The sequence below is a fragment of the Dama dama genome, chromosome 14, assembly GCF_033118175.1.
Source record: "Dama dama isolate Ldn47 chromosome 14, ASM3311817v1, whole genome shotgun sequence".
NCBI classification, from domain to species: Eukaryota; Metazoa; Chordata; class Mammalia; order Artiodactyla; family Cervidae; genus Dama; species Dama dama.
Window position 1 is genome coordinate 50,688,916 of NC_083694.1, and position 21,204 is coordinate 50,710,119.

At 47.6% G+C, this 21,204-nt stretch overlaps 1 protein-coding gene across 8 annotated transcripts in view; it reads right to left on the minus strand.

Annotated features, from left to right (window-relative positions):
- PRDM2 (PR/SET domain 2) overlaps positions 1–21,204 on the minus strand; it is a 132,487-nt gene that overhangs the window by 16,861 nt on the left and 94,422 nt on the right. For 3 of the 8 annotated variants that reach the window (XM_061160706.1, XM_061160712.1, XM_061160711.1), the window contains one exon: positions 13,919–14,325. The exons of 3 other annotated variants lie outside the window; for them this stretch is intronic. In XM_061160706.1, the coding sequence (XP_061016689.1) occupies positions 14,178–14,325 (148 nt within the window). In that variant the 3' untranslated portion in view covers positions 13,919–14,177. Of the gene's footprint in view, positions 1–5,078; positions 5,144–13,918; positions 14,326–21,204 lie in introns of those variants that run through there. 2 more of the 8 variants (XM_061160709.1, XM_061160708.1) reach the window with 1 other exon arrangement.

Consider the following 21,204-nt stretch of genomic DNA (forward strand, 5'->3'; position numbering starts at 1 on the left):
AAGAACTGACTCATTGGAAAAGACCATGATGTTGGGAAAGATTGAGGGCAGGAGAAATGACAGAGGACGAAGTGGTTGGATGGCATCATCGACTCCATGGACATGAGTTTAAGCAAGCTCCAGGAGATGGTGAGGGACAGGGAAGCCTGGCGTGCTGTAGTCCATGGTGTTGCAAAGAGTTGGACACGGCTGAGTGACTGAATAACTATGCCCCAGGAGTTACTGTAGGGCCTTCATTCCTGGATGGGATGGTGATGACCTGCATCTCAGAGAGGAGGAGATGGAGGCTCAAGAGAGGTGAGGAGGCCCCATGAACATGCTGTCTCGGCCAAAAGGGGTACAGCCAAGATCTGAAAGACCGCCTGACACCAAAGCTTGGGTCCCTTTCCAGACAGAGTCCTTGTAGTGACAGGGACCAAAGAGCTCTTTTCAATATTCCAAAGGGCCTGAAGGAGTGACCTCTGTCCACTGAACGACCACACGGCCACCCACGAAGCCAGAAGGCAGCTCTGGGTGGAACCGTGTCAGCTCAGAGGAGCCCTGGCAGCGGGTCTCAGACTCCAGCACTGGAGACAAGAAAACAGTCTTGGTGCCTGCCCCCTCCTCAGTCTTACGGGTTCTGATTTAGCTGTCTGGAGTCCAGGCATGGAGGATTTTAAAAGCCAGTTGTTCAGAGCCTCAGTCTGAATCCATCTATTCAAAGTGTGGTCCTCAGACCAGCATCAGTAGTCTCTGGGAGCTTGTTAGAAAGACAGCTACTCAGCCTTCATCTGACCTTCTGAGTCAGAATCTAGATTTTTTTAAAAAAATTATTTATTTTGGCCATGCTGCTTGGCCGGTAGGATCTTAGTTCCCTGACCAGTGATGGAACCTGTGCCCTCTGCCGTGGACGTGCAGAGTCTTAACTCTTCTAGGGAAGTCCCAGAACCTACATTTTTAATAAGATCCCTGGAAAGGCACCTGTGTGCTGAAACGGGGAGCATGGGGCTGGGGGAAAAACCCCTGTGGTCGTCAGGTGCAGGAGGCGTGCTCGGGTGGCCTAGCTCTGAAATCTGGGGCAGGACCCGGTGCCTAGTGAAGCCGTACAAGGAAAATCTTTGCAGTGGGAGGGCTGGGGGAAAGGAAGTGAGAGTGGTCCTTAGGGGATGGGGCAGCCATTCAAAACCCCTGGCCTGGGGCAGTTGCTGTGGTTCTTCAACTAACACTCAAAGGGTTGGCATCTCGGGCCCTGGTAGCTTAGATTGTTTTTTGTCGTTTAGTCACTAAGTCGTGTCCAGCTCTTTCTTCAACCCCACGGACTGTAGCCCACCAGGCTCCTCTCTGTGGGGTTTCCTAGGCAAGAATACTGGAAGACGTTGCCATTTCCTTCTCCAGGTGGCTTAGGTGGTTTTTTCCATTTAATCATGTGAGATGATTCCCCTAACCATGTGACATGGCTTCTTGTGCCTTTTTATGGCTGAGGGGACAATTGCAAGGGAGGTTAAGTAGCTCTTTGTAGGTCACAGAGAGGTGTGAATAGAACGGAAAGAGGGAAAGTTAGAAAGGAAGACAGGATCCGCAGAGATCTGACCCCAGAACTGAAGTCTGCCTCTCCGCAGGCAGCTCCCTTCCCTATCATCAGCCCTGAGGGTGGCCATGGGCTGGGGCTGGCTCCAAAAGACCACACCTGGGTCTTGAGGCTTTTAAGCCAGGTTCTCAGGTCTTCAGGCTTCTCTGGTGAAGAACTGCCTGCAATGCAGGAGACCCACGTTCGATTCCTGGGTCGGGAAGATCCCCTGGAGAAGGAAATGGCAACCCACTCCAGTATTCTTGCCTGGGAAATCCCATGGACAGAGGAGCCTGGCAGGCTATAGTCCATGGGGTCGCAAAGAGTCGGACACGACCGGGCAACTGACACTTTAACTTCACTTTCTTAGATCTGCAGAGGCCATGTGTTCCCCAACCCTGCTGGACTTTAACTCCAAACACATGACAGCTCATGACACAAGCCGGTCAATAGGAAGGCTGGCCCAGCCAGCAACGGCCTCTGCCAAAGGAAGTTTCCTGGCTGGGAGATCCTGGCTGTGGCTGCCTCTGGCCCTGCCAGGATAGGCAAAGGGCAGGGGACCCCAGAGGCCAAGTCAGCAGCCCATCACTCTCAGATGAGGACGATGAACCAGAACAAGATGGTAACCTGCTCAAGGTCACAGAGCAAGCTTTTCTTGGGAAGGACCAAGAATGCCTGGTTGTACTGCTTTGTAGGGGACAATGAGGAAGGGCAGCCTGAGGCCCCGATGGACTTGGGCAAAAGCAACCCTGGGGGGCAGGCGGCCTCCTAGGCATGGCCTGGACAAGGGCACTCCCCGCTTTGTCATTGCCTCCACTCGCCTGCTGCCCCCGGGGACTCAGTCATGGAGAGTACGGAAAGTCTATGCATTCCTCACCCACCTCCTACCTGCCACCAGGAGGTGCTCAGAGACGGTTCCCTAAACAATAAAGGCAGACCAGGAGCCAGGCTCCCCATGCAGTCCAACCCTAACTGCGCCTGGTTGTGTCGCTCCAAGACCAAACCATTGAAGGCAGTGTCTTCCCAGAAGGTTGCTCTCACCACCCCACTCAAACCAGGGTCCCCAGCACACCCTCCCCACTCCACTCAGGGCAGTGGGTCATGTCTGAAGGATGTCACACCTGCAGGAGATGTCATGGTCTGTGAGGTGCAAGCTGGCGATGAGCAGCCCAGACAAGAGGGAGAAAGGAGCAGACCCCTTGACGCTCAGCTCTGACCCCTGGCTGCATCTCTGCTGCTCACTGCCTTTTTTTTTCCTGGAATCACTCGGTTCAAGCCCAGATGCTGGCCCTTCTCTTCTCTAGATGAGCCAAAACAGTCTGCTTTCTTCAAAAGGAAACTTGTAAGAACGGGAGGGAAGCCAAAAAGAAAAAGGAACAAATGCAAGTGTGACAAGACCGACGGATGCATAGAAAACAGATTCCCAATTTGGGACAGAAATGGGCTCCCATGAGGTCCAGATGGGAACGCTCTTTGAAACTGTAAAATTCTATAAAGACACTAAAATTTAATTATTACGAACACTCCATCTTTTAGAGTTGTCTAAGACCAAAGAAGTTAAAAAGATTAAATCAACTCCAGGGATAAACCCTCACATGGTCTGGAGTTGTTGGAACTGAGAGTCCTGATCACAGGATTTCTAAAACTTGATGCGTGCTGCCTGTCCAAGGATGTCAATGAGAAGAAGGGGCTGCCGTGATGGAAAGCCTTGAGGGAGCTTAGCGGTTCTTCGCTACCCAAGGCATCTTGACCAGCCTGTCCCGGGAGGCGTGGGCGTGCCTGGCTGGCAGGGCGTCCCAGACGCAGGGCTGGCACAACCAGGGAAAAGACACGCTTGCTATGTGCCTGAACCTGATGTGAGTCAGTGGGTGATGACGCTGCCCAAAGGACAGGGGCGCTGTGGGCCTACAGGCATCCTCCTCAAGGGTGAAGGGGACTGGACAGAGGCCGCCCCTGAGCCTTCTCCCCATCTCTGCCCCGAGATCCCCAAGGCCTGCACCCTGAATCCCAGCTGACCTGAAAGAGAGGGTCTGGTGGCCAGGGTTGGGACAGTTCACCCTTTTTTTTTTTTTTACAGAGCGGGAGACGGAGGTGGCCTATAGATGATAAATGACTTGGACACAGGCTGTTGACTCCTCTCTGGGCTGCTCCGCCCTCACTAGGATCTTGCACTCCATTTGGTTTGGGAACCGCTCACTTGTGGAGGGCTCCCTCCCTGCAGGGGACAGGCGTGAGGCACCATCCAGTCTCATGCTGAGGAGCGTGAGGAGCCCACAGTCTCACGCTGGCAGACGGAGAATGAGACCCTTCCTGATTTTCCTTCCTCCTGATCAGCATCTCCCAAACTGAGGTTCAGTGGAACAGGTTTGCCCGGATGCTTCACGGGTTCTCGTCACCCATGCTCGTTACAGCAGCTAGCATGTCCGTGCTGACTGCATGCTGAGCGCAGTGCCTGTGGCCTTGCGTGGAATAACAAATGCAGTCTCCACGAGATGCCCGTAAGATGAGTGCTGCCTCAGTGTACGAGTGAGGAACAAAGGCACTGAAAGGTTCGGCACCTTGCCCAACAACACACAGCTGGCTGGCGAGAGGCAGGCGTGGGGTTGAAGTCAGAATCGTTTACTGACTCTGGGGGGTGAGGTTCACATGCCCACAGGCAGTGCAGGTTCCTAAGAGGAGGGTGCAGGCCGCCGTTCACCCCAAAAGTACATTCCTCATTTATCTGATAACTATGTATTGACTGACTGCTCTGTGCTTGCCTGGTGTTGTGGGGCACAGTGGAGTGCCGGGCAGACATGAACTCTGAAGGCACAGTGACTGCAAGGGCATGGTTTGGGTTATGCTGAAACTCAGACGGTACCCATTAAGCACTCCAAAGTTTGGTGTGTTTTGTTTTTTTTTAATTTAGCCTTTTTAGACAGAAAATTTCTAAGATTAGCCACATGAAGCAACACGTCCTGAATTTGAGTTCTTATTCCCTTTGGGAGCCAGATTTCCAACTCTGCACATATACACGTGGCATCATGTGCCATCATGGAGAGGTGTCCTCCGGGCCTATGAAGGGGAGTGAGCCTTGTCCACACACTAAACAAGACCGAGCATCCTCCTGGTTATCAGCATTGATCCATCAAGCATCTGTTATATACCAGACCCCATGCCGGGCACAGGGTTAGAGCAGTCAAATGAACAGACCCGGTGTCTAGAACACTGGGTGTATGACCTTGAAGGAGAAGGTCATTACCTGCATAATACAAAAGCAAATATAAAATTACAAAGTGTGGTTAGCAGGAAGGAGCAAAAGGAGAGGATATGAGAGCTCAGAACAAGGGACCTGACTGCAGAAACACTGTGTGTGTTGAGGGGTAGGGGTGCTCTGCATGCACCTCCAATAGTTTCTGCTGACTGAGCCTTGGGTTCCGTGGAAAGTACAGGACACATTCTGGCTTCACTTTACTATGTTGTCCTTTGCTTCGCTTCATTTGGACGTGGGAGGGGAGGGAAGGAAAAAGAAAGCAAAAAATGTGTAACTTACTTTACCCCAGCAAGAAGAGAGACAGGGTTTCTAGAAGGGATCATTTCTGTCTCTGAAGGCCACTCCTGGGGACAGAGAGGGGATTGTTACTTTGTTACTACCTACCCTCACCCTCACATGTTTCTTATCCTCATTTTTCTGCCTGAGTCTCAAAGCAAGTTTTACACCAGGGGATTTGGGGAGTTTGCAGATGGGAAAAGGACTGGGGAAAGAGCTCATGAAATCTGTTCCTCGGGCCTTTTCTGAACTGCAAACTACAGATCTGGGATCTCTTGCTTGTTACAGGAAGCTGGTCTGAGAGTTTTGTGAGCGGCCCTGCATTTTCCTGGGGTCCCCTTGGCTTGCTGCAGATGGTTTCTCAGGCAGAAACGGTCCACCCCCCTGGAGGAGTGGCAGCAAAGTTGGGGTGACTCTGGCTGGCGTGTCTACCTGGATGAGGCCGGGGGCCATGTCCACCAGCACCGCAGGCCCCAAAATGTTCTACGATGGTGAAGAGGAGAACCACTTACGAGTGCAAAGCGGAGAGCACCTACTCAAATCCAGGAGAGGAGCCTGCAGCCCATGACGGTCCCCTGCATCGGATGGCATAGCAGCCCCAGGACAATGCCAGGCTCTCCCAGACCTCCCCAACCTCACACTGGAGCTCCCCCAGCCTCAGTTCTGGGCTGCTCCTCTTTATCTGCACTCCCTCCCGGGGGATGCCTGCTTCATGGTTTTCAGGTTCATGGGTACCCTTGAGGACTCTCAAATTTATTAATACATTTCCAGCTGGGTCCCTTCCTCTAAAACACAAACCTGTGTATTCAACTCCCCTCCCCTTGAGTGTCTAATGGCATCTCAAACTTAACATGCCCCTACACTGAATTCCCAGCACACAAGTACCCCACAAACTGGCTCCATCACCTCATCACTGAATGGCAACTCTATCCCTCTGGATGTGGAGGCAGAAACACCTGTCATAATCCTTGACTTCTCTTTTGTCCAATCCTCAGCAAATGTTGAGGCTCTGCCCTCAGAAGAGATCCAGAAATCCACTGCTACTCACCACCCCCACTGCTACATTCCAGTCCAACCACCACTGTTGCTTACCTGGGTTATTGTGCGCACCTCCTAGTATTTCTACTATTGGCCCCTTTCAGCCTATTCTTAATACATCAGCCAGAGTGATTCTTTCAAAAAGCAAGTCATATCATACGACTCTTGCCTTCAAAACCCTTCAATGACTCCCACTCACTCAGAATAAAAGCAAAATCTTCCCAAGAACTGCATAAGCCAATATAAATTGGCCCCTGGTTACCTCCCTGGACTCTTTTCCTGGTCCTCTCTGTGACCTGGTCCCCTGAGCACAGATGCTGCTACCTCAGGACCCTTGCACTTGCTGTCCCCTCTGCCAAGGGCTCTCCTGCCCTATGTTCACAGGCGTCGTTTCCCTTCTCCCTCCCCACCCCCTCTTCTCTCTATATATACATATAGTCCCTTTACAGTCAGGCTACATTTACATGGTACCCTCATTTCACTTAAAACTCTACTCCCCTTTCTGTTTCACTTCTCCCCACAGCATTCATCAGCTGACATTCTATACAGTTACTTGCTTGTTCACCGTCTCTCCCAGCGGGATAGGAGTTCCACAGGGGTGGGGAATTTTGTCAGTTCTGCTCACTTCGACATCCTCCTGGAACAACGCCCAACACATGACAGCAGGCATTGGCCCTGCATTCTTGAGTCAATAGACGAATCAATGAATGAATGAAGGGCCAAGATCTACCATCTTTCTTAACTAAACCACACTGATAATGCATCACATAGTTATTCTCCACTTACTGCTTCAAGTGGAGCAAGAACTTCAGAAATTTTTAAGAGCAACTTGAGTGCAAAATGTTTCTGTCTTTATGTGAATTTTTCAACGTTTCTCACTCACACCTAATTGAAATGGTAGGTTTTTAAGCAAATTACCATGAGCCTTTCTCAGCATCCGACTTTGCTTTTCATAAAAAAAACCTCTATGTTCATATTTCATAGGCTTGGATACTATTTAATCATATACATCCAATAATACTGGCATATTTATTACTATGTTTATTATAAACACAATCGTTGTTGTTTTTTAGTCTCTCAAGTTGTGTCCGACTCTTTGCAACCCCGTGGACTGTAGCCTGCCAGGCTCTTCTGTCCATGGGATTTCCCAGGCAATAATGGAATGGGTTGTCATTTCCTCCTCCATTGGATCTTCCCGACCGAGGGATCGAACCCATCGCTCCTGCAGCATCTCCTGCTTCGCAGGCTGAGCCACCGGGGAAGCCATACACATGATTATGTTTGTATTATTATAAAACATTGTTAAAATAGTGGCATAAACAGGTTTGGAAACAAATAGAGCTGACTCTTGGCTACATTTAAAACTGGGCATCGAAGGGCATGGGTGCTCCCTGTGTCATTGGGGGAGTGAGGGGCATCCATGCACATGCCGGGTTGGTTAAACGAAAACCAACTGAGCCTCGGCTCTTTTCTCATTTTATCCACGGCTGGGATCCTAACAGCAGTTCAGAGAGATGTCTGGCACCACCCCACTCTCCGGCTCCTGTCTCTGCAAAGTGCACCCACGCCAATTATTCCTTAGGTCACAGTGAACATGTGACTTGATGACCTGCAAATGGGAGACCTCTGTGCTGCCTTCCTCAAGGGCTTGTGTGCAGCCTTCTGACTCCATTGGCTGGATCCCGTTACACAGAGGCTCTGACTCACGGGTGAGATGGAGAAGTAGCCCAGGGGAGTGAGATGTGCTGAGTCCAGTCTGGGCAATAGCTTTGTTTGGCACAGCCCTGTCAAGTAAGTATGGCATCGTGAAACCAAACAGCGTATAGGCTCCCAGAGGGAGGCGTTCCTCGTTTTGAGCAGAAATAACAAAACATGCAAGAGAAGCCATCCATGGCCATGTATTGCAGAGGGTCTACTTGAGAGGGACTCCTTAGTAGATGTCAGAGGTAAAACCGGAGACAGAGGGAGGAGGATCTTGTTTTGGCGCTTCCCTGGGGGCTCAGTGGTAAAGAACTCGCCTGCAAATGCAGGAAACACAGGTTCATTCCCTTGGTCGGGAAGATCCACTGGAGAAGGAAATGGCAACCCGCTCCAGTATTCTTGCCTGAGAAATCCCATGGACAGAGGAGCCTGGTGGACTACAGTCCGTGGGGTCACAAGAGTCGGACATGACTTAGAGACTAAACAACACCGCTAAGTACCTACTGTGTGCTGGGTGCTGCAGTAGGTGTAGGGTGGAGTGAACACGGCACCAGCAGGGCTCTCTCTGATACTAGTCTTGTACCAGTTAATGACCTAACGTCCTATATTCCCCTCAAAAAGACACACGAAGAGCAACAATGAGCAAGGCAAGGGATCCTCAAGGGTCACCTCGGCTCTGACCCTCAGAAGTGACTCTTCCAATTCTCTGGTGGCGCTGGCTCATCTGTCACAGGGTGTTTTATTATATAAGCATTCAGACTTGAAAAATGCCATGAAGATATCAAAAAGACTGAAAAAGCAAAGGAAAATAATTAAAAATGAAAACCAGAAGCAAATGAAATGATGAGATGGGGTGATATCATGTCATTCTTTTCCCCCCTTTACAAGACCCAAAGGGGACCTCTGAAGTCTGGGTAAGACTCATTGGAGAAGCTGATAAAAAGGAAGACTTCAAAGGCCCACCACCCGCCCCTGCCAAAGATGATGGTTTAGTATGTCTGGAATTCTTAATAAGCCTCCTAGGTGGTTTTCTGATGCAGGTGGTCCCCTAAGTGAACATCCCAGAGAAATAATCCAAACTAGGTCCCCTTCACACAGCAGGGAACACAGGAAATTTCCCACCTCAGGCTGAAATTAACCATACAATACCTACCAGACCAGCAAACTACTCTCCCCTCTAAGCACCTGCCCAGCCAGATTCAGAACATTGCCTTAATGGAACACCTGCTGCTGGCTGGCACCAATAGGCTGAACAACTAAAATTTCTTAGTTTTAAGGCTATAAACATAGTGTTAATTATTGTGATGAAGTAACTAAACAGAACCAACAAATCAACTACAGTATCTGACGCCAATCTATTGAGGTACATCAAAAGAACTGGCCCCTCCGTGAAGGCCAAGTTAACCCAGACTTCCCCTCACCAAACTCACTGGTTAAAGTTCATTCAAAGGAGCCCAAACATGAATGAAGGAGGTAGGAGGAGAAAACACCTATAAGCCCATGCATTGATTATGAGAGAAACTCTGAAAAACTTCTGGAGTAATATCATGAATTAAAGAGGAAAATCTAGTCATAATAGGCAGGGCCAGCAGCCTGGGCGGAAAGTCCTGGGATGGAACGAATATCCAGGCGTTTCCTTACAGATTCAATCACCTGTGAACAGCTGGCACCAAATAAAACATTTATCCCAAAAAGAGATTACAGGACAGAGGCATCAGGTAAGGATCAAGGTGCAAGGACTGCCCTGATGGTCCAGTTTGGTTAAGACTCTGTGCTTCCAATGTAGGGAGCCTGGGTTCAATCCCTCGCCAGGGAACTAAGAAATGATATACCACAGGCATGGCCATAAAAAAGATGTATCTTTAATGCAGAATTAAGGTGCTTCTCCTGCGATAAACTTTTGCTGAGGAAATAATTGTGTGCCCTGTCACTGAAACATTCCTTTGATTCTCTCCACGTGTAGAACATATGCTTTGTGAGCTTAAAAGCAGGCAAGCAGTCTACTGTTCAAGTTCAGTGTTTTACACTCAACGCTCCCCTCTCTGCCCTGCACTTTGCTTACTAGGGAGGTCCCTGGGTGTTCTCAGGTCCTAAGCACCTCTTTAGAGGATTCCCAGGTGATGCCAGTGGTAAAGAACCCACCTGCCAATGCAGGAGATGAAAGAGACGCAGATTCTATCCCTGAGTCAGAAGAGCCTTCTGGAGTAGGAAGTGGCAACCCATTCCAGTATTCTTGCCTGGGAAATCCCGTGGACAGAGGAGTATTCCGTCCATGGCTACAGTCCATGGGGTCACAAAGAGTCAGACATGACTGAGCACACACAACCACCTCCTTATTTACATACCACATCAATAGGGCCCCTATCCGGCTTCCCAGCCCACAATGATCAGAAGCTATCTAAAGGCTGCCAGGGAGTACAGACAATATCCACAAATAACAGATGAAAAAGGATATGGTGAGAAGTACAACCTTCTCCAAAAATACTTGAGCCACATCTCAACCTTCTGGATCCTTCACACCTCAACTCTGAGGGTGTCCCTTCACCACCAAACACAAGGTGCTGATCACCTTGAGCCTCCCAGGAAACGTGAAATGGTGTTCGGGCAATTTTTAAAAGTGAGGGAAGTAGCAGCTTCATTAGACCTGACAGCAAAATGCCTGTGCATAGAGTCATCCCCCTTCCTGCGTCCAAGACAGACACCGGGCACCTGGCCCGGCCCGGATCCCTGAGCATGACCCTGCCTGGAATCCTGCTCACGGCACCCCTGGCAGCTGCTCCCCTTGCACAGATGGAAACCCACTTGCCAACCATGGCTTGGAAAGACTCCTATGAAAATAGAAGGAAAAAAAAAAGAACTAGAAAGTGATGCCAGGGAGCAAGGTTTAATTCCCTGGTGCCTGGATCTGCTCATCCCCTAACAAAGCTGGCAGACGAGGTGGTTCCTCACACCCGGGCTGGCTGAGACTGCTCAGCATGGTCTCCTGAGAACATACAAATCGGACTTGACCAGGAAGGACCAACCACCTGCCAGTTCTGGAGACGCAGGTTCGGTCCCTGGGTTGGGAAGATCCCCTGGCGGAGGGCATGGCAATCCACTACAGTGTTCTTGCCTGGAGAATCCCATAGACAGAGGAGCCTGGCAGGCTACAGTCCATAGGGTCTCAGAGTCTGACATGACTGAGCACACACGCAGAAAGAACCAAGACTTTTGTTCACCTCAAGCATAAGTTTTAATTCCTTCAAATTAGCTGGTGCTTCTTGTCCACACCTGGGCAGCTGGGTACTAACAAGCCACACAACCTCTGTGCTGCAGGTTCCCATCTGTAAAGTGGGAGAACATAAAAGTATTCCATAGGGTTGGTACAATGATTAAATGGGGCAGTATGTGTAAAGCCCTGAAAACAGTGGCCATTAAGCGCTTGGAAACATCAGTGACCATCCTTCTCATTTCGGTGAACTGGGGTCCCTTCGTTAAATTTTCATGGTTTCACAGAGCTAATGAGGTGTTTTCTTCCAAACTCAGCTTTTAAAAATTTGCATTTTAACTTTGAAATTCAAAACCGACAGAAAATGTTACACGGGGGGATGACAGAATTTTTTTTCTCCCACTATGATTTGAAAAATGATTTTGTTTTATGGCTCATTATCTGATGGGAGAAGGGGAAGCAGCTACAGTCAGAAGAAGGGGGCAACAGGGACAAGATGGTTGGATGGCATCATCAACTCAATAGACACGAGTCTGAGCAAGCTCTGGGAGTTGGTGATGGACAGGGAAGCCTGGCGTGCTGCAGTCCATGGGGTCGCAAAGAGTTGGACATGACTGAGCAACTGAACAACAGTCAGTACATGAAGCACAGGCCTGCCTAAGACACAGCAAAGGGCCCCAGGGTCACAGGCAGCAGAAGCCAGAGTGACAGCCACTTGAGTTCCTTCTCTGGGTGGAGGCAAGAGATGATGAAGGTAGGTTCTGGCCACCGCGACCTGTGTGGCCATGGAAACTCATCGTTGGCCGAAGTCCAGCCCTCTGCACCTGAGCACCAGCCCCAACCTTGAGTCAGATTCAAACTGAGATTCCAGAGGTAACAGCAACCCATACAAGGGCGGGCACACCTGTGATCTTCACAACCATCCTTCCTGGTCAGATGGACTGTTACTGCTATTTACAGATAGGAAAGCTGGGGCTTGGAGGTTAAGGAACTTGCCTAAGGCTACAGAGCTAAAAAGGGGATGAAGCCAGGAACACTTTATTCATTTGACAAACATTTATTGAGCAGCTGCTACCTGGCAGGCAGTGTGGGGGATGCTGGAGCTGCAGCAGTGAACACACTGAAATTCCTGCTCAGGGAGAACTTTCATTCTAGGAGGGGGCACATTTAGTAAACCAAGCTCACAAATCAAGAAAAGAATGTATGAATGAGTGAAGGGCCTCTGAGAGCAAAAGAGCAGGAGGAGGGGATGGAGAGAGGAGGGCAGTACTTCAGGTTGGGATGGACAGGTGATAAGCAGATCAGGGTCTGGGGCCAGTCAGTGTCCTTAGCTACATCCCAGGGCCTGAAATGAAGTCAAGGCAAAACCCTGAGGGGCCCTGGGCGGTCAGGCATCCAGAGCTCCCCAGATATCTCTGCATCCACAGATGCCCCAGGCTCATTTGCCGTGCCTGGGGGCCCAGACGGAGAGTAAGGACCATCTGAGGGCCTTTGGGAGTGTTTCTCTGAAACAACTATAAAATAAACTGAGCTTTGTCAGTTTCCATAAAGGAATCTTTTTCCCTGGGCCTTGGAAAGCAAGCAGTTTCTTCAGCAGCCTGTTCCCAGAGTTCCTCAGCAGTCATCACCCACCACACTCCGGCTCTTTCCACCAGGGACTGTCACTACATCCCATCTGTTTCCTCAGTGGGGCCTCCCCGGCTCTATCATTGTGAGGATTCAAGTCCTGATCACTAAAGGACAGCGGTCACCATCACCACCACAGCCATCAGCCTCATAGGAACACACACCACCTCCTCGAGCCCAGCCACTCACAGACCAGGCCCAGGGCTCAGCCAGCAGCCTGTCCTACCGATGACACATGGAACCCAGGGAATTAGCAGCCAGATGGCTAGGCATTCCAATGTTTATTTCCAGCGTGCTCCCCAACTTCTCCCCAACAGAACCCCGCTGTGGGTGATGGCATCAGCGCCAGTCACTTGGGGAATGCAGTGATTACGTAGGATGTGTGTGCTCAGCCATGTCCGACTCTTTGTGACCCCAAGGACTGTAGCCCATCACGCCCCTGTCCATGGTATTCTCCAGGCAACAACACTGGAGCAGGTTGTCATTTCCTCCTCCAGGGGAACTTCCTGACACAGGGATTGAACTCATGTCGCCTGAGTCTCCTGCACTAGCAGGCAGATTCTTTAGCACACCACCACCTGGGAAGGCCATCTTAAAACTCCAGTGAATCAGATGGTTTCACACAGCAGCAAAGAGCTGGAACCAGCAGGGTTTGGAATCTTCGTTTACTGCAGTGGGGCAGAATACAGGTGATGTGGTCCTTCTCAGACTCGATGGATTTGTCTGTAAATGAGGGCAACTGTTCTTCCTCAGGTGGTGAGAGAGCTTCCTGGGAGTTAGTGCCTGGAGGGAAGGAACAGCCAGGAATACCCTCAGCTCCTCCATGGTGTCCAGTTACACCACAAGGGTCCTCTGAAAACTGCTGTATATGGGACAGTCTGTCAGATCTACTGAGCAACACCTTCCTGATCCAGACTGACCGTGAAAGCTGTTTTCTGAATGGCTGGCTGACTGAATCACTATAGGAGATTGTGCCTGAATTCACAGGCCCAATAATAGCTTTGGAAATAGAACCCATCTGAAAATGTCCCTAAACTCGAGCTGGGCTGGCAAGGATTGTATGTGATTATAAAAAGCAAGTGAGAAGAGAATGTTACTGCAAGGAAAATTGAATCCACATGACTTTTAAATAACTTCATTCCAATAGAGAATATTAAAATGTTATATTTTTGGCAAGTATTAAGTACTGACACAAATGCAATTTTCAATTTAAATTCTAACTTAAAAAAAAAAAAAAAAAAAGGCCAGAATTGTATCCTAAGGCCTAAACCCCCTTCTATTATTATGTGTGAAACAAACTCTAGGTCATTTAAAAATGTTTTCTACTTAAAATTCACACTTAGATTTAATGCCAAGACTCAAGAGGTCATCTAAACCTTTATTATACAGTAGGCTCTTGTCTAAACACTGACATGGAAATATGCTTAAATATGTTCTGATTCAGGACATAAACCAATACTTTAAACTCTATCTGTAGCTTTCTGTCAATATTGAAATGACACCCTACAGAGTAACCCGGGTGGCATCTATCAAGGAATTTTCAAAAACGTTGGCTCTTTGTCTGGTATCCTGCTGTGGGTTATAAGCTGGACCTGCGAAGGCACATTCAGGCATGAACTTATTCCATTAAAAGCTTCTATGTTCTCTGGACCATCCGCCTGAATTTCAGATCGCTTTCTGTAAGAGACAGTTGAAACGGAATTTAGCTGGTCCAAATAAGACAGAAAACAAGCTCATACAAATCCTATCACCCCAGTGGTTCGGCAAGTTTAATAAAAGTGTTCCCAAGTCCTTTAATGGTTCACAATCGAATGTCATTTTTGCAGCAGCTAATAATTTACTGTAGCGTCACGATGGTTTTTTTTTTTTCAATTCTTAATCCAGAAAATAAATAAAACCTACACACCCTTCAAGCTCCAATATTTTAAAAGTAACTTTTGACAAAAACTTAACCCTTCGTTTTGCACTCAATGGACTATGTGCTGACATAGCAATGGAAGCCCCAAGCAACTCTGATTGTGGCCAAACGGGTCAAGGTTCTCACATGGCACCTGAGAATACTCCTGGTGAACCAGGGGACCTTGCTTTAGAACCACTTCCAAAATCGAATAACAATATTATTATTAAACAGAGTTTTGTTGACTAACCAGACTGATCTAAAAAGCCAACTGGGCTCCCCTGGTAGCTCATCGGTAAAGAATCCACCTACAATTCAGACATGAGTTTGATCCCTGGGTCGGCAAGACCCTGTTGAAGGAAATGGCAACCCACTCCAGTATTCTCGCCTGGGAAATCCCATGGACAGAGGAGCCTGGCAGGCTACAGCTCACGGGGTTGCAAAAAATCAGACACGATTTAGCAACTAAACAACCACCATGAAGCCAAGTGGACCTAAAAGCTCTGCAATGGAGGAAGCAGCAAGGCCCACAATTAAAACAGTGAAACTAGATGTGTTCCCATGAGCAGCTCCTTACTATCAACAGTCCTCCTGCACCAGCAAGAAGGCTTACCCAGAAGGGATGGGTCTACCTGCTCACTGATTCTGGAAAAGCCCTCACTAGAGACGCTAGCAAGTCCTGTAAAAGTCCTGTGTTCTACATTTAGAGAAAATGAAGCTTAAAAAAAAAAAAAAAAAAAAAAAACTATAAAAATGATCAACAGGAAGGTGTTAAGCTTGGAGGCAGTTCAAATCCTAGCTTTCCACTTGAGAGCTGTGTGACCTCTGAACAAAAATCACTCCCCGTTCCTGGTGTCTGTTCCTCTTTCTGTAAAAGATACCCACCTCGTGGGATTCTTGTCAAATTTAGAAAATGCTCTGCACAGCAGCTCACACAAAGCAAACACCTGGAAACTGTCAGATTCACCCCAGGGCTCATCAGACCACTTCCATCACCTTCCGGAGAGGAAGAGGCACGAGAGAGGGGAGTGGGAGAACTGAGGGGCACTGGTGTGGCTGGAGGCAGGGGATGCGTGGCAGCGGGTGGCATGGAGCCGTGTTGGGCAGCCCTCAAACAGGACTCTGGGTGGGCATTTGCCTGAAGGGATGAGCAGCTTCACATTGTCCCTATATCACACTCACTCAAACCTCAGGTTCTGTTCCATTCAACATTTTTTGAATACTAGACATTTTCATCTATAAAGAATTTCAACAGTAATATGGATGTCATTATTTCCACCAACATATATTTTTTCTTTTTTAAAATCCCACAGTACAGCCGTATTTAAGGCCTTACATCCTGCAGGCAAACTCCCAGAAAGGGTCAAGGCACCAGGAAGGTGGGGCCCAAGAGGGGCCTTTGAGCAACACGCTCAGCAAGAAACTGCACAACAGCCTGGCCATTCCTTTTCCCCTGGGGACTATCACCTCTGCCTCCTGCAGGCATATAGCCCAGGCTCAAGACCAGACCCCCAGCTTTCAGAAAATGTGAACAATGCTGTTGGTACCTATTCTGCCAATGTTAAGAACACACAAGTACTTTAGCAATTAAGAGCTACACACAGTCATTATTTTTCCCACATAAACTCTGAAATTCTTCAGTGTGCACTGAAATCACCTGGGATGGTGACCTGACACCCTACCCAGGTCCCAGCCCAGGAAGGTCTCACTTTACACAAAAGGCTGGTTTTAGGGCCTTGGAGCTGGGAGCTTGAGCGCTACCTCTGGGTTAAGTCTGAGAAGCGCCAAGCTGGGGCCTGATCACCACCTGGAGGCTCCTGAACACACTCCCCTTAGTAGTACTGTAGCAGGACATTCAGAGACCGGACCCCAAAGGGGCAGCAGGAGCAGGGTTCATGCAGCCGGGGACAGAGGAGGCCATGGCGATGTCTCCAAAATGAATGACAGAAATGGCAGACCATTTTCCTCAATCCTCAGCCTGGTCTCTGGACTACTTTAACTGTGGCTTTTATATCGGAGTCCTTTTCTCAGGGCTTCCCCGGTGGTTCAGACGGTAAAGAATCTGTCTGCCACGCAGGAGACCTGGGTTTGATCCCTGGGTTGGGAAGATCCCCTGAAGAAGGGAATGGCAACCCAGACCAGTGTTCTTGCCTGGAGAATCCCATGGGCAGAGAAGCCTGGTGGGCTACAGTCCATGGGGTCGCAAAGAGCTGGACAAAATGAGCTAATAACACTTCCTTCACGTTACAGCCTGTCCTCACCCATCCGTACTCTAACCCACTTTCAAGGCAAAGTGTCCTTTGTAAGTGTTTCTAATGCTAAGTCCATCAATCCAGAGTGAGGCCAGAGAGCAAGCTAAAGTACAGAGAAATAAAATAACGAATGCATTTGCTGTTGTTCAATCACTAAGTCATGTCTGACTCTTTGCGACCCCATGGACTACAGCATGCCAGGCTCCTCTGTCCTCCACTATTTCCAAGTTTGCTCAAATTCATGTCCATTGAGTCGGTGATGCTATCTAACCACCTCATCGAATGCACTGAGATATAATTTTAGAAGAGTTGCTTTAACGTATTAAAAGTCTCTAGTTATCTAAATATCTACCCTCAAATACTAAGGTAGAGGCATCTTCTTGACCTCCTAGCCTTGGGAGAACTGTGACGAAGTGAGGGAGGTTTTGAAGTAATAAAAACTGGAGAAAGGCACCACACGTAAGCTTCACAAAGGTGGGGATTTTTGTCCACTGATGTAAACTGGACACAACGTGTATCTAGAACACAGCCTGGTATACAATAGGTACTCAATAAATTACTGTGATTTTTGTAAAAAACTGCGCTAGAAAGTACTGGTAACATCCAAATTAAAAGAGCCAGCCTAGACACTGCCGGATGCTCCCAAATAGCTGCAGGGACATAAGGTTTTAGTTAATAGCTTTAAAAAATTTTCAACTTCACAGAGTTAAACCCTAAGCCATTCTTGTGGAGGGACTTGAGCGCCTTCTTGGGGATCCTCACCTGATTAAGTATCTGAGTATTCCCATATCCAGGGGGACATGACAGCCCTCACCCGGCTCTTTCAGACCCAATGAGAAATCTGTTAAGCACACACAGCCTGGAAGGAGTTCCTGCTAGAAGGAAAACTCGGGAGACCATCTTCCCCATTCCCCACTCTGGGCGAGGCAAAATACTTGCCCAAGGCTAAGCCACCGAGGAGGGGGATGGAGGTGGTACTTTGTCAGGGGCCTGGAGGGACAGCAGGTGGGTGAGGCGGACACCCACACCCTGCTCCCAGAGCAGCGCTCCCTCTAGAGCTCACAGCATCGGGGGCTCCTCCCTGGGTTCTGGGCTCAGCACTTGGCTTCTAGAGCATTTACAGGGCTAATGCTGAAAGCCGCTTCGCGCCTCCACCTCTTCTTTCCACACACCTGCCTCCTAAGCCTTTTGGGGTTTTCTAAGCTGGGAATCCATAAGCCACAAGTGTGAACATCTCACTGAGTGAGGCTGATCCCACCTTCAGCTTTACCACCCTTTCCCGAACAGCAAGGACACAGGCAGATAAAAAGTATCAGGACAAGTACTCCCATGGAGGATTTTATGAAACTGCCTGTTTCAGCCATTTTTAATCTTAAAAATAAACAAACAAAAAAACACAGCAATTTCATAGCAACTTAATACAAATGTTACAACTTCTTTGTTTCATTCTTTGTGGATCCATAAAAATAAAAGTCTCCAGACTATAGAGTGAAATGTCCACAAGTATACAAAGGAAGCTGACATTCCACATGGGCAATTATTTCACTCTTACCAAAGTTAAGTTCTGTCTCTGCACTTAGCACCAGCGGCCAGTTGCATGTCTACCCTTGAGGTGGTATAGAAGCGACATGAATTCACAAATATTCAATCAATGCCAAGTAGAGACAAGTGGGAGGAGGTCGGCTGGGGGGCTCAGCACTGCACTTCAGTGATGCAGCCTGTGAACGCCCCTCCCACATACACCTTCATTTTCCCCCTTAACTGACCCCAATGATGTACAAAATGCAGTCCTTTCACAGCTTTCAGAAAGTTTTTTATTGATTACAATGATATAAAATGCATCATTTGAATTCCCCCTCTTCATGAAGTGCTTGCTAGCAACAGCATAAAAAAACCTTTCCATACATTTGACAAGCTCAAATGATTTATTTCATGCTGGAAGGGGAAAGCATAGCAAACACCACTCTTGTCTATAATTAACCTCTCTCTCTCTCAAGGCTACATTGGTTAAAATCAAAGGACAACCCCTTTTGTATGTCATTTTGTAAATTTTAATGTTTTCTTTAGAATAGTCTTTTATATCACTCTCCAATAAGAATAAAATTACTAACAGCAAACTTCAATACAAGAACACTCTCCAGATTAACAACTCAAACAAAAATGTAAAATGTAAATCACATATAATACAATTGAAGCGTCCAAAACAATTTAAATAATTTTAAATATTTTATTTTTAAACTGCTACAAATGCTTTATACAATATTTCAACATAAAGTCCCCACAACAGAAATGTAACAAAATGGGAATGATAGTGAAAGGGTTAAAGTGGCACAAGTTCACCAAACATGTATTAAACTACAAATTTTAAGAGGTAGATTACTTTTAAAGTTGAGAACAACAAAAAAACATGAATAAAACCTAGTCATTTTCCATCAACTCAGTCATCAATCAGGGGGAAGGCAGATAATGCATGGAGAAATGATACCTATACACTCAGAAATAGGCCAATTTGTTGGGCTTTTTAAATCTCTATTAGAGACTGAAGTGTAAAATCTGATATGTAAATTCACTTACACTTATGTGTAGACATACATCTGCACAAGCCTGTGATGTTTCCTGGGCACTGACATACAGATACCATTTCCAATAATATAACAGTTATAAATTAGTGCCAGATAATAATCTGAGAGGATCATGTCCATTTGGATATATAAACATGACACTGGAAGAGGCATAGAAAAGAGTTCATATCCAACCTGGTTTCCTCTCCATTATGCTGGCATTCGGCTTGTGATTAAAAAACAACAAACAAACAAGAAAACAGGCTAAGAAAGAAGTTCAATGCCTCTATCTACAATTCACTTAAAGGAAAGGCATCAAGAGCTGGTGTGTGTGACCAAAACATTATAAAATGAGTGCATCCAATCTGCCATCCCTGAAATCTACAATCGACGACTGACGAAACAGAAAACTTGCTTTGCAAGGTCAGGTTCAAATCGTTCCTTTCTCTGCTATGTGCCAAAAACCAGGGCCACACTCAGGTCTGAGTTACCAGTCCCAGGGACCAGGAGCTGGGTCAGCCAGCCTGTGTCACAGCGCCCTCCACATCTCAATCACCTGAGAGCCCAGCCCCGTGGGCTGGGTGCCAGTGAAGGAGTGCGTGCCTGATTCTACCCAGGGCAACAAGAAGCCAGTGGGCTTCTTGTGTTAGGGGCAATCAGCTGTGTGTTAGGATTTTTGAGTTAGCTTCAACTGGTCTCAGAAGCTTGGCAGATTTCGTATTCTTTGCCGTAGTGCTTATCCTAAGTTGAGCATGCAAGATATTTAGTCAATTATTAAGGTTTGTTTTGTTTGGGGGGGGGGGTGCTTTTCTACAGAAAGTTCCTAGAAAATAAGAAAACTGAAGATAAATGACAACATGACACAACCTTCTATGAACTGACCAAGTTTAAGAAAAGGTAGGGAGACCACGGGGCAAATGTGAAGACAGCAACAGGATGAGTAGGAAGATGTGCAGGGAGTGCTGGGAGGGCCACAGACGATCTCCTTGGAGTGGTGTGGCAGAGATGGGATGTGAGAAATCAGCACCGTTTTCCTCTTTTAATCACTTTCATGGTAAATGGAAAAACTTGGTCTGGAATTTTATTTTACTTCTCCATCACTTATTTACATGTCCTTAACTGGCTGCAATGGGAACACAGTATTAAAAAAAAACAAAAAAAAGTTGCTCTAAAAGCAGTACTGAAGAATGTAAAAATGCCTTGGGACTCACTAAGACTAAAGATGGGTAAAAAGGGAGCAGAAAATATACTTCTTTCCTTGTCTTTTTTGTCTTACAGCCCGGGGAATGAGCCCTCAGCAACAGCTCTAAATGCAGTTCCACTGACAAGCCACCAGTGGGTTGTCCTGAACAGTGAAGGTGAGCCCAACAAGGGTTTGCTGGATTAAGAGCTGTAACAGGAGAATCTAGAGAGTAGAATGTCTCTGCAGCTTTGTCCTAAGAAAAGGATTTGGAGCACATGCCTCTTTCACACCCTGAATGGCACAATGGCTTGTGCTCCAGGAAATGACTGAACGGCAAATTCTGCTGAGCCCTCAGTGTGGGATGGAAAACTGACGTCGTTCTCACGGCTGACTGCAAGTGTATACTTGAAAATCTAAGGAATTCTAAACTGGTATTTGAATGTAAAACGCCTGTCCGTTGAGGACCAGCCCTTAATCATAGTTATGATGAAATACACAGGAAAAGGGTGTGCTGCCAGTTCCGGGCTAAGTCCTTGAATGTGCAATGGGGAGAGTACAGCAAAAACACTGAAAACAGAATGGAAGCGGGTATTTCCAAACTTGTACTACAAAATCCCCACTGAATACAATTTCTAAGAAGAAATACACTGAAAAGGAAAGACG